Below are 17,935 nucleotides of genomic sequence, written 5' to 3' on the forward strand. Positions count from 1 at the left end.
CCAATCAAAGCATAATATGCTAATGATATAAGGCTACTGAATTGCTCACTATGATGTGCACTGACCACCAGGGGGCAGATACTCTGCCCAGTAGGTTAGCTTGCTGCTGGGGTCCGATGATAGAGACTGAGCAAAATAGGCCGGACATGCCCTGGAACCCTCCCACGCTGGCCAACCTCCCACATCCCTCCCTGGCCCCGATTGTGCACCGGTGAGGTCCCTCAGCCTGGTCTGTGCCCTCTCACAATCTGGGACCCATCGGGGGATGTCAGAGAGCTGGTTTCGGCCCAACGGCAGAATGACCAGTTATGACATGCACTGACCACCAGGGGGCAGACACTCAACACAGGAGCTTCCCCCTAGCGGTCAGTGCACTCCCACAGGGGGACCGCTGCTCAGCCAGAAGCCGGACTCATGGCTGGCAAGCACAGCGGCAGTGGTGGAGACAGGGAACGGGCCTAAGCCATCAGTTGGAAAACCCCCGAGGGCCCCTGGACTGTGATAGGGCACAGGCCAGCTGAGGGGGACACCCCCGCCTCAGTGCACAAATTTTGTGCACCAGGCCTCTAGTTAAAAAAGAAAAAACAATCCTCTTTCCACCCTATTGAGTATAAAGATAGAAATTTTAGCATGACTTGAGTAAATAAATGTATTAAAATATATTTATATTTCATGTACTATATATTAGCTATATAGAAACAAGTTATATTAGAACTTTGGCAAACTTGACTTGATTTCATTTGTCCCCCAAAAGAAGTTAGATACCACTGTAACAAGTTATTAGCCAAAACGTGGTGGCACTCCCATTCTTCCTGACCTGCTCATATTCATTTGCATTCACTATAACATATATAGCTCAGGATACTTATGCAAACATACTAAATATCGTATATAATAAAAGCCTAATATGCTAAGTGTCCAGTGGTCCGTTCAGTCAAAAGTGTAATATGTTAATGATATGCTAAGGCCGCTAAACTGCTCACTATGATGTGCACTGACCACCAGAGGGCAGAGAGTCAACTGTTCAACCAGTCGCTATTGTGTGCACTGACCACCAGGGGGCAGATGCTCCGACTGGTAGGTTAGTTTGCTGCTGGGCTCCGGCAGATTGGGACTGAGCGAGGTGGGCCGGACACGCCCTGGAGCCCTCCCACGGTCCCTCCCCAGCTGACCAACCTCCCGATTCCCTCCCTGGCACCGACCATGCACCGTTGAGGTCCCTCGGCCTGGCCTGAGCTGTCTCACAATCTGGGACCCCTTGGGGGATGTCAGAGAGCCTATTTTGGCCCAATCCCACAGGCCAGGCTGAGGGACCCCACTGGTGCATGATTTCATGCACCAGGCCTCTAGTACATAATAAAAGAAAAACTAAAACACAGGAACTTCAGTAATGTCTACCCTATCACTAAGAAAATCTTAATTTAACCTGTCCTCTTAGAAAAATTTCAAATCATTTTAAAGGCAATCCTGAGAAACTAACTATGCTTATTTTATAGGTAATTTTAAAAATCTCTACAATCCATCCGATTGAACAGTGAAAAATTTAAACTTCAAGACCATAATAAAAGCAGCAAGAAAAAACAGGAAAGGTGGAAGGGAATAGTCACATTTAAGAACCCATTAGAATATCGGAATTATCCACTCTCAAAATGGAACTATTAACACACACAAAAAAACAGAGAAATGTTTCTTCAAACGAAGCATTACATGCTTTTCATCCTCCCAATATTTGTGCAAATGATTTTTTCAGTGTTTTTTGGTGCAATACTCAACTTATTTATCAAAGCCTCTGAGAGGATTAGGTGTACCCTTTATAACAACACACAAGGTCTACTGAATTATTTCTTTGATACCTTAACCACTTTGTCATTTTAAAGTTCAATTACTAGGTGGGTTACCATCAATAGACCTTCCATGTCTGTAGAAGTGCATATGATGATCACATAGAAGTATATATGGATAGCCACATCAATGAGAAATTGTTGCATTTTAATAAGAGACAGTTTTGAACATTTCCTGATGAGTTGCTCTTAACTGCTAACCTACCCCACACTTTTGCTGCTTCTAATTGTCTCTTCAATGTACAGCCATGTAAGATAAAAGAGGAAAATAAATATGTAAACTTTTAAAACCAGCAGTCTTCATTTTACACTCAATTAGAAAAAAATTACTTTCCTAAAGAGAACTGAGTAAAATTTGGACATTTCAAGCAAGCATTTAAACTTACTACAGTTCCTCTGTTCTTCTCCTTGCTTGGTGTTCCACCAACACCAAGCATTATATCAGTATAGCCCAGTGGTTGGCAAACTAACTCATTAGTCAACAGAGCCAAATATCAACAGTACAATGATTGAAATTTCTTTTGAGAGCCAAAACTTGAACTATATAGGTAGGTACATTGTTATTAACTTAATTAGGGTACTCCTAAGGCTTAGGAAGAGCCACACTCAAGGGGCCAAAGAGCCACATATGGCTCGCGAGCCGCAGTTTGCCAACCACGGGTATAGCCAATACACAAAAGATATACTGTGATTTTAAAGTTTAAAAATTTAAACAAACCCTGAGATTATTGTTCCAATTGATAAGAACTTGTCTTCTACCTATCCCCTCTCCAGCCACAGATAAAGAGATCTGGACTTCCATCCATCATCCCAAATTACTCCCTTTATATATTCACTCTCTCCACTTCTCTTGGTACTTTCTTTTTAGACATATCTCTATTTATACTTATGTAGGAGTACACATCCCAATTTTACTAAAAACTGGACTCATATTCTCTGCTGACTCTTCTTGCTTTGTCACAAACATCCAGTTGCCTGAGAATTCGTTACTGCTTCCCGTAATTTCTACTGCCACCCACCAGAGTACAAGCTCAAAGATGGGGAGCAATTCTAAAGAGTTGAGATAAAAATGCTCGATAACTATTGACTAAATAAGCCATCTGCAATTCTTATCCACACACTTCGAACTGGTAGTGAAAACTATAAATCTGTGCCATTACTCTCTATTTTTCTCCTGGATTTTCCCTCAGATGGGTCAACAAATACTGCATGCCAAACATTGTGCTATGATACTGAGAACATTAATAAAAGATTAATAAAATGTGGGCACAAAAAGTAAATATCACCTACTGAAAAAGTGACAAGAATGAGAAGAGATGATGTGTCCTTCTACTAGGGAGCTCTTTCTTTGGAAACCTACCAAAATACCTGGGGAGACAGAGGAACCACCTGAGTATTTAGGAAGCAAGGAATGAAAGGTGTATGAGGCTGGAAAGTTCCACTGAGAGCAGATCAAATAAAGCCCTGTGCCCTACGATGTAGTTGGATTTTGATACAGACAGAAAGTGGCTGCATCTGAAGGACAGGAATGATGATCTAACTGACATTTCTAAAGGAAGCAGCAGATATTACTCGGAGAATAAACTGCAAGAGCAGAAGTAAAAGCAGGACCAGTCAGGGCACCAGTCACCTTCAGCAATACATGGTAGTGCCCTGAGAGAACGCTTTTACCAGGTAAACAGGTTGTGTAGTTTTTAAAATCCCAACAACCATAGGTATTCCAAACCAAAATATATAAAATCCAACAGATTCCAACATCCATTTTCCTCACCCTCAGGCAGTCACCCACACCCCAGCCACAATCTTGAATACACTTACCTTTCATGTCTGTTAGTAGTATCACCATCACTCCACCAAACCAGAAACTCCCAGACCATTACATTTCCCTCTCCCCCATCTACACACCAACAAGAATGTTAAATTCATTTTACTACTGAATTACTCCTGTCTGGAATTTGAGCAAACCTGACACTAAAGATTCTTTCAAATATCACATTGGGGGTGGGGCAGTGGATCAATGTTCTATCTGGTCCCTCTGCTTTCCATTTCCTCCAGTTACTCTTGTATTTAAAATAACTGACCTGACTCCTAGTTACCTAAAAGATAAACAGCAAAACTCCTTAACTTAGATCAATCACAGTTTATCTAAACTTTTTGTCTTCTCCCCAACACGTTCTTATTAGCCCTTAACTACACCCTCCCTACCCTCTCCCTCAGAAAAAAAAAAAAAATTATTTTTTAAGTCAGTAACTGGCAAGTACATACTCACCTTTAAGATATGCTCAAAAGTTATCTAAGTGAAGTCTTCCCAACATAGGTGTATATTTGTGTCTATGTTTTCAGAGCATTTGCAATTCCCTTCATTACAACAAAATGGTCAGTTTGCTTACAGCTCTACAGATACCCAATAAACTCCAAATCCCAAGAGTGCAGGGAACACATTTTGTTTATTTTTGTCTTCTCATTAGTAAACATCATCTGTCCTACAGTTGGTGTCATTCATTCACTGAACAAACGTTTAATAAAGACTTGCTAGAAAATGAGGATAAATCATTCAATGATAAATAAGATCCCTACTCTCTTAGAGCCGACATCCTGGAATGAAGTAAACAAATAAATAAATATGGAAACTTTAAACAAAGGTTTTAAGAGAATCTTGATGACAAAAATGTTTCAGGACTTACCATATTTGCTTAAATATTTTATGAAGACAGTACTAAGTAGATATAAATACAAAGGAAAATAAAAGTGAAAGAAAATGTAAGCTTAATATGAGCAATTTATCTCCTGAGAACTGGATGTTCCAATAACTCTCTTGCACTTCTGCACAATCACCAAGTAAACTGGTCTCATCCTGACACCTAATGGTATGTACTTAACAAACTTTAAAGTTCAACCTCAAATTATTTATTTAAAATGATAAAAATAGCCCGGCCAACATGGCTCAATGACTGAGCATCAACTTATGAACCAGGAGTCACAGTTCAATTCCCGGTCAGGGCACATGCCCAGATTGTGAGCTCAATCCCCAGGGTGGGGCGTGCAGGAGGCAAGCTGATCAATGATTCTCTCTCATCACTGATGTTTCTCTCTCTCCCCCTCTTCAGTCCTCTCTGAAATAAAAAATATTTAGATATATTTTTAAAATAGATATAGATTAAAAATAAATGAATTATATCACTACAGACCACGTAATGAGATTCTGGGATTACAATCTTGTAAAGAAAAGATAAAAAAATTGTTATTTTAAACCAGCACTAACCCAAAGAAAAGTGCAAACATAAGAAATTTTACCTATTAACTATTCTAAGATTTGCTAAGAATATTACCTTAGACTTGAATGCATTAATATATAATTTTTAAAGAAGGTATATTTATGGCCAAACTACAACACAACTCTAGCAGATTTGGGTAAGATTACACGAATGGACTGGGACAGATCCATCCTCAGTGTAGCAAAAAAATAATTAGCACAAATCTAATGATCAATCAATAACTTCTTATATGAAGGATTAACCTTTGTTCAAAATAGTCACCTTGGTCCTGTGGAGTTTAGGCTCCCCCTAGTGGCTATATGGCAGCAATCAAATGTTTACAGTTATCTTTATTTTCTATTCGCATTTTCTATTTCAGCGGTTCTCAACCTGTGGGTTGCGACCATCGGAAAACACATACAGCATATCAGATATTTACATACATTACGATTCATAACAGTAGCAAAATTACAGTTATGAAGTAGCAACAAAAATAATTTTATGGTTGGAGGTCACCACAAGATGAGGAACTGTATTAGGTTGCAGCATTAGGAAGGTTGAGAATCTATTTGCTCTTTTAAGCTAGATCAATGATTTTCAACTGGTGTGCCACAAGAATTTTTAAAACGTGTAATGCCTGACTATTTAGTCAGGGGCACTCACCTCTTTTTCCTTAGATTGTCAAATAAAAAAAATGGCAACAGCAAACACAACAATAGCCATCTTGTGTGGATGAATCAAAATTATACCTATTTTTTGTCAGATTGGCAAAGTATATATTTTTTGGTGTGCTGCAGAATTTTAGTAATTAGTTTATGTGTGCCATGAAATGAAAAAGGTTGATAATCGCTAAGCAACACAAAGAAAAAAATGTCCTAAGAATAACTATTACCAAAAGATGTTTTCATTGGTCAGTTTGCTAAATTAAGAATGAAAGTTACAAGACATTATTGCAAACAACTAAAAAGGAAGGAAACAGAAGTGACAGTGTCATTACAATATTTAATATAATTATAAGAAGCAAATTAACTTAATTGGATATAGATGTTTTCTTTACTTTCTTTTCTTTTGCTTTGTCTCCTTTTATCCTTCTTCAACCCTGAATTTTACTGATGAGGAAATCAAGGTTTAAGGGATTTAGTAAATATCCCAAGACCAGACATTTAGTACATGACAGTAAAGTTACACTTAATACAGTTTTTTTCACCAGAAAGACATTGGCCATAATTACACATTGCCTTAGAAACAAGTTAAATAAGATGTTTTGTACCTCTTTGTAATCTGATAAATTCTTAGCATATTCCAATGAATTAAAGAAAATAAAGTTATTTTTATAACGGTGAGAAAAATGTAACTGGGTTCTCTCTATATACATTTTTAATAATTGTTTCAAGATATTATTTTTTAATAGAAGATAGACCAAAAAAAAGAAATTTTAAATTTCTTAGAAGCTAAGTTAAAGGGAGTAAAAAGCAACATATAAAATTAGTATATATATTCTATTAAATATACATATTTTATTTAACCAATATAGTCAAAGTATTGCTTCAATATGTAACCATGTTAAAATTAAAAGATATTTCACATTCATTTCTTCATACCAAAACATTTGTAACTGTGTATATTTTACACCTCTAATTCAAGTGATAAAATTTCTTCGATGCTTGTAGAGTTCATTAACTTTAGATGCACACACCCACATCGTTCCAAGTATGCTTACATTTGATAGCTGAATTTAAGTTAATTACAGTTGCACTGGTCCTATTCCTAAGATTCAATAGCCATACATGGCCACCACACGGGATAACAATGCTCCCACAGTGCACTTACTGCATCCACTTATATCACCACAGCTTTGTTTTGCCAGCAGACTAAAGTAAACAGAGAATGCTGCCCATTTATCTCCTGAGAAAGCAATTTCTAGTCCCCTTATCTAAAATAGCTGCTCCTTTTCTCTACCCTTTTGACATTAAGTTATTTCAACTGTTTGTCGCTCTTTGTCCCTGTAGATCTAGAACACATGTGCCACAGGGAGCTGAGGGTTGGTCTACTTTATGCATAGCTATATCCCAAGTGTCCAGACTGCAAGAAATTGTCTATATAGCAATTGTAGAAAACCAGTATTGAGCACTTCAAATGTTGCTAAAACTACTTTTGCCCACCCCTGTATTTGATATACATGATTCTTTTTTTTTTTTGATATACATGATTCTTATATGGACTATTAAAAAGAATGACTAGCCTTGACCAGCAGTTCAGTGGTTAGAGCATTAGCCCACACACATAAGGGTCTCCAGATGGATTCCCAGTCAAGGGCAAATACCAGGGTTTTGGGTTCCTTCCCCGCCGCTAGTGTCACTTGCACATTCATGTTTCCCTCTCCTCTCTCTCTCTTCTCTCGTTTCCTCTCCTCTTTTCATTCCCTCTCTCTCTCTCTCCTTCCTTCTCCCTTCCATTCTCTAAAAATCAATGGGAAAAAATATCCTCCAGTGATGATTTAAAAAAAAAAAAAGCATGATTAGAAACTGATTGTGACAAATAGCTTTCTTCCATATTGATCAATTGGGAAAAAATCCAGATTGAGATCTGTATTTTTAATCAACCTATGGAATACTTCATAGGTCTAAAAGATCATAATATGACACACTATACTTTAATTTTACCTTACCTCTAACACTTGTAGCAAAAATACTAGGATGTAGATTAAACTTAATCTTCCTAAAATAAAAGCACATTTTATTTATTTATTTTATTTATTTATTTCAAGGCAGAAGCATCTGAATACATATTTTTTATATTATACTTCTCACCCATCCCCAAATTTGGGGTATATAATTTTCCAAAAAGTTCTGATCTTCCTCTTACTAATCTCTTAAAAGAATTAATGGCTCCAGGCATATATACAGATAAGAAACAAAAAAAAAGGTATTTTTAAATTTTCCTAATCATCATGCATAAATAGTGGCAATAGTTCACATATAAATTTAAAATTTTAATGTCCAGTAGGATATAAGTTGGGCTATTATCACATAAAAATGTATGGGAGGAGGAAAAGCAAAGAGTATAGGGAAACCAGTCAAAATGAGAAACTCAAAACTCATATTTTTCTGCATTCATGTGCCTAAAAATAAAGTTAAGCACTAACTTCTGTAGAGATATAACAAACTCATTGTAGTAATAGTAGTTAACACATTGTATGCGGGAAGTGTATTTATACGTCTTACGCTGACTGGTAGTAGAGCGCGGGACACGTATTAATACGTTTTTTATAGACTAGCGGTAGAATGCAGGTAACGTATAAATACGTTTATTTTTATACTTTTTTATTGCTCTAAAGGGATGCTAACATGCAGATATACGAATTCCAAAGGACAAAATGTGGGTCTCTAACATATACAATGGTGAATTATGTATGTACTTCCAGGTATAACAGTAATCTATTCAACTGCGTAGAGTCATCCCTTCACACAATTCCAGTATTTGTTTAAAATTTAAGAAAAGTAATTCAGTATACATTTTATAGTAAATCACAGAAAGTTTCATTGAAAAGAAATATGTAAAAGTAAAGTTATCGTAATTTTACTGAACGTTGCCATTTGCGCAAAAAATTAGCAAAAATGGCCCGCGCCACCTGTTAGCGCGCGATAGAAACTACCCGCAAACAATGTGTTAAAATAATTTCTTGATTGGAATAACTGAACAGAAAAATAAATCTACCAAGAACCTAGCCTCATAAATTTTTTTAGTAGATAAAACTTCTTTACTCTGATTAGCCTTCATGAGAATTGCTCAGTTGGAAAATAGGTTAAGAAGCCCCTTAGGGTAAAGCCAACTCAAAGTCCTGGGCTAGAAGCAGCAAGGAATATTGATTCCTTAATTTCAAAAATGAGGGAGGTGAGTTGGTGCAAAGTTAAAAGATAAAAGGATTGATAAAATGCCTTCCTTGATCACAGATATACCCTCCCGAAGCCAAACACATTTCTACCTCACACAAAAAAAATACAAAAAGCTTGGACAAGTGAACTTTCTGGGAAATTGAAAGCACACTAAGCTATGGTAGGCTTTGGGAAGCGGGATAGGCACACAGATGACATCTGGATTAAAATCCTATATAATAAAAGGCTAATATGAAAATCGGCTGAACGGCAGAATGACCAGTCGCTATGATGCGCACTGACCACAAGGGGGCAGACGCTCAATGCAGGAGCTGCTCCCTGTTGGTCAGTTAGCCCCCACAGGGGGAGCAATGCTCAGCCAGAAGCCGGGCTCACAGCTGGTGAGCACAGCAGCGGTGGCAGGAGCCTCTCCCACCTCTGCTGCAGGTGGATGGTAAGGAGCAAGGGGTCCTGGACTACAAGAGCCCCGGACTGTGAGAAGGATGTCTGCCTGCCAGCTTAGGCACGGTCATGCCTAAGCCAGCAGGCAGACATCCCCTGAGGGGTCCCAGACTATGAGAGGGCGCAGGACGAGCTGAGGGACTCCTCCTCCCCTCCCCCGTCCAGTGCACAAATCTTGTGCACCAGGCCTCTAGTTAGAAATAAGTATCTATACTTGCTTCTTATGTAGAGATATTCTTAGAAACATCTACCACAATGTTCTAGAAAATACCTACTGAGATAATTTAGCAGGCTGTAAACCAGGTGACTTTCTTAAAAACTATAATATAAAAAAAATTTGGAAGAAACTACTTTCAATGTAGCAGCTAAGTACTTTAATATATTGCATAATTTAAAACAGACATTGACTCACATCTGTATGTAATACAATCCTTATAAGGTCTGACAAGCAGCCTGTAACTTTTTGCCATAAAACACACTTAATTCCCATTTATTGAACTCCTCAGAAGGCATTCCTTTCTAAAGTGATTAACAAAGATAAAATGGGTCAGGCCATCATTTAATCTATCAAAGTGGTATCATATTTTCCAGGATGGTAAGTTATAAACCCTTTATAAAATTTTCAAAGTGCACTTTTTTATTACCTCTTGACTTGAATTATCTAGGCTTGTGAACACAAGAAAATCCTATTTCCACAAAGGCAATGATACTACCTAGTCAAAAGTCATGGAGTTTGTGCAATACTTGTTAGGTGGCAGTAGCTGGAAGAGTTGGGGTGGTGGGGGGGCTGTCTATGATTTGCCAGGAATCCTAGACAATGTCAAAGGAAGAACATTCAAACCTAGAGAATTTTTTCGAGTTATTTGAGATACTGTCGACAATTGCCAGGAAGCTAAATCTCAACAGATTAGGGTAATGCTCCAGAGAATGGCAGTTTTGCACCTTATTTTATACATGACAATAAAGATGCAAGTGCAATACATGAAATCCACTGATGATAGATTGGGGAGGTGGGAGAAAAAAAGCAGGGGATTGGATGAAAGGTAAAATGATAGACACATCTTTTACACAGATAGGTACAGGATAGTTAATAGTCAACAATTAACAATAACAATGAGAGGATTTATGGTCTCTGGCCTGGTGAACTGGTTGTATCCTGAGGAGTCTGGAAAAGGGGGAGTTACCTTGACATTCCAAAGGAATGTTATCCTGGATGCAAAATAGACAGGTTTTGTTAAGGTAAAGATAGACCTTTGTCTGGGAAGATTTTGCCTAGGACATGACAACCTGCCATAAACTGCTTTTAGTTTAAAAGTTTTAAATTCAGACCATCTTTTGTGGTTACCTTAGGTCAAGCATGTCAAACTCACGGCCCACAGGCCGCATGCAGCCCACGAGAATTTTTGCGGCCCAACCAATATAATGGTATGTAAGAAACGTTTTAATAAAAATTTTGTAACTTAATTTTTACAATATCCTATTATACATTAATTATTAATAACAAACTACAACGTTCGCTAATGACTGATTACTGTAATTGTTTGCATTCATTTCCCTTACGCGCCTTATGTGCAGGCGCACCATTTCTCTCCACTAATACCAGCAGTGAATCTTTTAGCAGCCAAATGCCACGTCATTAGTCTTGGACTGACTTGTTTGGTCTTTGCAACAGGAAATATTTCGCTTTCGGAGAACAAGAAAAATAGGTTTATTTGTATTACGCTTATTATTTTGTGCAGTTGTTCAGTGTCCGCTAAGTTAGTGTATAAGAAAAAATATTAGTTTTTATTAAAATGTTCTATTATTTTAATGATTACTCATTTATTTAAGTCCTTTGTATTCAACATGTCTCTATCGAAATAAACCTACGTTTCTATGAAAATTGAAGCTTTTGCTTATTTTTCAGCCTACATAAACTTAAACCCCATTTGGCCCGTGTTAGCCTTTGAGTTTGACATGCTTTCTTTAGGTCTCTGAGTCTGCAAGGCCGTTATGCAAGCACTCCCTGAACTTCTCAGATTAGCATGTGGCTCCATTTTGTCCACGACAGACAATATATCAGGATAGTCATTATGCAACAACAAAAATCAACCAACAAAAACACTGCCTATTTTGAGTAACACCAGAACAGAGGTTCTCAAAGTAATGTCCCTAAACCTAATATCAGTATCACCTGGGAACTTGTTAAAAATGTACATTATTTAGCCCCCTTTGGGACCTGCTGAATGAGAAACTCCTGGGTAGAGCCCAGAAGTCTATTTTGTAATGAGCCCTCCAGAGAATTCTGAGAGAACAAACAAGTTAGAGAACAGGGATTTTGTTCTCCCACTGCTTTTATATCAGCTCTAGGAAAGGATCCATTCACACAATAGGACCCCTTGGTAAATGCTAGTACAATCCATAAATGCATGAAGTGGCGTTCTGAGTGGCATGGCTCCCCAAAAAACTCTACATGGCTGAGAAAGTATCACTTTGTACATAATTACTCCAACTATTATGTTCAATTTGCTCAACTGTTGGCTCCACAGTGATCCTAATGTTTAAAATATTCTAACCAAGTCCAAGAACATGTAAATATTCTAACCAAATTAAAGCATTAACATTATAATCACTCAGGAAGTCACTACTGCCTCCAAAACTAAAAAGGTCAGAAACTATTAAAAGAATCACTTCGTGTGAGATGTACTTTTTCTCATTACATTAAAAAAGATATGTAGCCCTAGCCGGCTTGGCTCAGTGGATAGAGCGTCAGCCTGCAGATTGAAGGGTCCCAGGTTCAATTCTGGCCAAGGGCACAAGCCTGGGTTGTGGGCTTGATCCCCAGTGAGGGCGTGCAGGAGGCAGCCAATCAATGATTCTCTCTCATAATTGATGTTTCTCTCTCTCTCTCCTTCTGCCTTCCTCTCTGAAATCAATAAAGAAATATATATATTTTTAAAAAGATATGTAAATCTAACCAATGTCTCACATATACCAATTGACATTATCTAATAATCTGCATATGTCCTGGGTGGAAATTATTCTGGCAAAATATACAATGAAATAAAATGTTCTCTATTTTCACATATGATAATATGGATAATTTTTAAAAAAATAAACCTAATTAAGCACAGAAAATGTTACTCATCGTGATAAGGACTGTTTACACAGTTCTTTTAAAACCCAAAAACATACTTAAAAATCTCAGATTTACAAAAGTCCATCTGAGTGACAATTTACATAAAAGATAAAACAAGGAAGACTATGTCTTAGAGATCCAGTCATAGATATAACATAAAACATAGTAAACCACTGTGGCTATTCATTTAAGAGTCTGATATTACCTTAAATACATATATTTTCTACCTTAAATTGAGATGTATAATAAAAATGTGTAGTTTGAATCTATACTGACAACTTCAGAGCTAGAAACTAATTTTAGTATAAATATCAATTCAAAATCTTCAACACTACAGATGACACACTTACTTATACAGAGCATTTAAGAAGTATATGGTCCACTTACATTACTATTGACCTTTGTACTTAATACAAAAACATTTAACTATATTTTTTTAAAAATAAGGAAAATTGAATAGAAAAACGCCATATATTCAAACTAATTACACTTCTTTTTTTACCTAAGCCTACTATTTTGAGTCTTAATTTTGAGAGAGAAGTGCCTTATATGAAATTTAGGTGACTGTATTTTATGAAAAAGAACTGAGATTTTATTTACATGCATAAGCAGAATACCATCTCTTCTAAAATTCAATGCTTTAACTCAGAGACAAATTAAACAGTAATGTTAACTTAAGATTTTTAAATGAACATAGTCAACAAAATATAGTATCTGTTGCAGAGGAAAGAGGTGCTGGTATATAGTAATTGGAGCAATAAAACAATATACTTGAAAAAAAATTTTTTTTAATGGGAATTATGATCTTCAGCTAAATTACTTTAAGGGATGAAGTATCCTCCACCTAGAATATATAGGCTTGTCTTATTGACAAGGAAAATTAAATATCATAAAACAAAGAAAGTAGAGACTGCTAATTCTACCAGGTGAATAAAAATATAATTGAATAATGCCCGGCCAGCTTGGCACAGAGGCTGAGCGTGGACCTATGAACCAGAACATCACGGTTCAATTCCCAGTCAGGGCATAGGCCAAGGTTGCAGGCTCAATCCCCAGTGTGGGGCATGCAAGAAGCAGTGGATCAATGACTCTCTCTAATCATTGATGCTTTTATCTCTCTCTCTCTCCCTTCCTCTCTGAAATAAAAATATATTTTAAATATATATATATATATAATTGAATAAGAAGTTTCAACCAAAAGGAAGCCCTAGATATTTATAATCTAAACATGCTTTTATAGAGAAAGACAGGTGGTCAAAAAATACTCCCAAAATAACATAGCACTCTGATTGGGCCTTTAAATATTTACTCTTTTAAGATTCAAATGTCAACAATTAATACTGTTATAAGTAATCAAAGAAACAAATAAAAAATTAAGTATTTTCCCCACATTTAGAAGACAGTGCTTTTGACAAAAAAAGGGCTAGTAAAGTATATAATACATAAAATGCATATTTTAAAGATCAGATATTATAAAAATCATGGAATTCTTTACTATTTCCCCAAAGTGACATTCCATAAATTGTATGACCACATTCAATTGGGAAACTGTATGCATACTTCATTTTACACAACTGGAAAAACAATATGTAAAATGAGCACATTAAAATTATTTTTTAAATTTAGCAATAAAAGATAGTGTAAAGAAAATACTGTTCTTGTTATGTATAAAAGTGCTGTTTATTTTACTTAATCATTATTTCTTTACCATGAGATAAGCTTGAAACTTACTTTGAAATAGTAAGGCCACCGTCTAAGAATATCTGTCTATGAAATAATCACAGGAAAACATTTACATCTAGGAGTTAGGTATGTGGGTGTTTACTAGCTTATTCTTGAAATTGTGACTTTTTACATCATCATTACCCTCTCAAATTTCAGGAATGTATTTTAACATATTATTAGCTATTGTAACAAAACTCTTCACACACAAAAAACATAAATACCACAAGTACTCCCCAAGAAATTTCCCGTTATTTAAAAAAAAAACAAAAAAGTTTAGTACCTTTTATTTTGGACTAGTCCCATTTGTCACTAAATTTCAAACCTTTTAAAGGTTTAAGCGTACATTTGATCACATTATTTCATAAAATATTTCCTTTCAATCACACATTTATGTTCTTTTTCTCATTCAGAATCTAAGTTGTAATTATCAACCTAACCCTCATTTTCAATTAGTTAACTACTGATTATTCACAGTAACATTTAGCAATTATAGACTTTAAACATAAACACCAAGTTACTGAAATATTCAAGTATGCTTCTGATTAAAACATGAAGGTGTTTCAATTAGTATTTGAGAAACAAGATTTAAGCTACTGTCCTTATTGATAATTTCTATTAAATCACAATTCCAACTAAACAATAATTTCTTCCCTAATATTACTGATATTGTAGAGTTTAAAAAAACAAATATTTAATCTGTTCCACTGAACACTCAGCACTTATTTAAATAGAAAAATCCAAAAACTCAAGGAAGAATAACCAATTAAGCTTTATGAAATATAAGTAAACAGAGTCCTTCAAATAAAAACTGTATCTCTCAAGAAAATTAATGCATTTATTTTCATAATAAACAAAAACAGGGAAATCCTGAGAAAATACATTGCTGAAATAAAGCAATTAGAAAAATGAGTGTTCCTTTATTTTGTGCATATTAATTACACATTAACAGTATATGAAATCTAAATCCTGCAGACTTTAAACCCAGTGTTTCAAATCATGGCACAAAACATAATACTGTGATATTATAATACTAAAATTGTTTCATATTACCATTTTACGGAAATAATTATGGTAGCATATATGAACAAACTTACATTTATTTTTATATCTACCACTTTTAAGCAAATACCATTGAAATATATTCACTGGTATACTAATTCACAAGAAAAATATTGACTGATCCATCCATAGGTTAACTCTACGGGAACACTAAAAACTGAATAGCTAGGAGTTCACAGATGCTCCACTTGACTGTCTGTTTCCCAGGGTAAACTTGGTTAAATACTGGAACAAGGATTTTCTTGATGCAGGGAAAAAGCTGTGCAGAACTCTTTTCTTGGAGCCAGAGCTGAGCCGGACACTAGAATGTTCAGCAGATTTGCACGTCTTTGTGCACTGGCTTTCAAATGTTCTTGAATGAATCTTATAGAATTCCACAGCCTTGGCCAAAGATAGCTTGGTATTAACATCAAAGGATAAAGTTTTCCCCAATATCAATTCTGCTTTGAAACAAAATACAAAGCTAAAAATTACTTAAGAATTATAAAAAAAAAAAAAACAAACATGTTGGGAAAGGTATGAGGTGCAATATATATTACTTTAAAATTATAGCTAATGTTTAAACTCCTCACACTACAATTAATATACAAATTAAAACAAATCCCACTCCCTGCTAATATATATTCATGGAAAACAGCAATGAGAATAATCTTTATTATTTTACAATCTCCATGACTGCCAAAAACAAAAGCCTGTATTGGTGCAAATTTTAGAAAACAATTCCACCCACACTGTTGTATCTAAAAAATAGTACATAAGAACATTTTAACTGGCACAAAAGAAGTTATCTCAGTTACACTTCATACCCAACTGTGTTTATGCAAGATTTTAAATTAACCAAATTTATTTCTTTCCAAAGTATGCCCTCCAGCAAAAACAGAAACTATGCAAAAATAAAAGGTCTTTACATGCTGTTCATTTTATACTAGTGCATTATTCTTCCAAAAGAAATGCTAAAGCATGATATAGTAACACTGAAAAGTTATGAGGAAAAAATATGCTGTGATCAATGGCTAATGTGTCAGATTTGCAGTTTAATTTAAAGATATGTTCCTTACATGCAATTTTAAAACAAGCATGGCGAAAACACAAAATTTTAAACACAGCAAAGGCTTTCTTTTGGAATAAAAATTATAATGTCATAAAATGTTTTCCCCTAGTATTGAAAATCAAAATTCAAATTACATATCCAATAATAGAGAGATGTATTATGATTCCAATGACTCCAGCCATTCTCGTTAATTCTGTTTTTTAAAATTAAACTTGTATTCCTTGGAGACAAACACACCTAGCCCGTCAGACAAATTTTAATGGAGACTTACCAACTCTAGGAAAATATTTACAACACTGCAGAGTCAACCATCTTTAATACTTTTAGAAACTAACCTTCTCAAGAAATGTCTTATTTCTTATAAATCACACAGTAAATCCTCATTTAGTATACAATCTAACAGTATTGTTTAATTTTAAAGAAAATTTAAAGGGTAAGATCTAGATAATGACGTCAAATGGGAGGAAAGATAAAAAATGAAAAATACACAAACATTATATCATAAGCAAAAGAGATTTGCCTTCAAACAGGTTTTTTTCCAAGATTGAAAAGATTTATTTGAAAAAATCAGCACAGGACAAAGGTATCCTTAAGATTCCTCTTGGAATATCTAAATATTCAGATTCTATATGAAATCTGACAGCAACTCTAGTTTCACAGAACATGAATGGTTTACACAAATGTAAACTCCCAGGCCAGACCCCTTATTAACATTACCTTTCACTAGCTGCTATCTTCAGTGCTACTTGCACAAACTAAAAAGCAGGAAATCCATTTTCATTTTTAAATGGCTGGGATTAGTTAAAGCAACCAAAGTATTACTGTTACAGCCAAGTTTAGCAAAACTGTAAGAGAATACCAGTAATAACATTTGTAAATTATCCAAAATGATTTCTTTATTGAAGTAACTACATAGATTTCAACAGTACTATGGTATATTTATATTTAGCTAAAGTCACAAACACATTTTAACATTCACAATGATGAGCATCAGCATTACCATTCTAATCTACAAAGCTCATGAATAAAGAAAAATACAAAAACCTCGTTTTACAAAGAAATACTTCAACATCTGCATACATTAACAATAAAACCATTCTTCCAAGGTAACAGGTTAAGTGTAAAGGCATACCACTGAATTTTTTTTTTCTCTAAATAGGAATGAAAGAATGTTTAATATCTACGACGCTTATTAGGGCCTTCAAAGTTGCCTGCTTGGCTTCCTCTACCAAAACCACCAGGACCACCACTAACAGGACCTACACCACTCATGGGTGCTTGAGAGGTTTCAGAACCTGTTCTACTACCCATAGGTGATCCCATCTGTGATGGTGGTCCTTGGGGAAATCTATCATTGTGCTAGAATACAACACAATAAATATGAAGTCCATTTGGAACACGCCAAATATAAGTGACAAGAAAAATTGGCAAAATCCCAAGTAGTGGTGTCATGAAGTTCAGCAGAAAGTCCAGCAGAATCAGGATCACACATAGAAGGAAGAAAGGAGCAATTTAATTAGTTACTATGTTTAAAAAAACAAAACATCTGA

At 35.5% G+C, this 17,935-nt stretch overlaps 1 protein-coding gene across 13 annotated transcripts in view; it reads right to left on the reverse strand.

Annotated features, from left to right (window-relative positions):
- The window catches only part of PSPC1 (paraspeckle component 1), a 135,554-nt gene that overhangs the window by 33,485 nt on the left and 84,134 nt on the right, over positions 1–17,935 (reverse strand). The window contains exons 9-10 of one of the 13 annotated variants that reach the window (XR_004966386.1): positions 17,103–17,230; positions 5,378–5,485 (exon numbers count right to left, since the gene is read on the reverse strand). The exons of 11 other annotated variants lie outside the window; for them this stretch is intronic. Coding sequence is in view for 1 of the 2 variants with exons in the window: in XM_036301726.1 (XP_036157619.1) it covers positions 17,559–17,744 (186 nt within the window). In the remaining variant the exon portion in view is untranslated. Of the gene's footprint in view, positions 1–5,377; positions 5,486–17,102; positions 17,231–17,259; positions 17,745–17,935 lie in introns of those variants that run through there. One more of the 13 variants, XM_036301726.1, reaches the window with a different exon arrangement.

Source organism: Myotis myotis, unplaced genomic scaffold, assembly GCF_014108235.1.
Source record: "Myotis myotis isolate mMyoMyo1 unplaced genomic scaffold, mMyoMyo1.p scaffold_m19_p_3, whole genome shotgun sequence".
NCBI lineage: Eukaryota > Metazoa > Chordata > Mammalia > Chiroptera > Vespertilionidae > Myotis > Myotis myotis.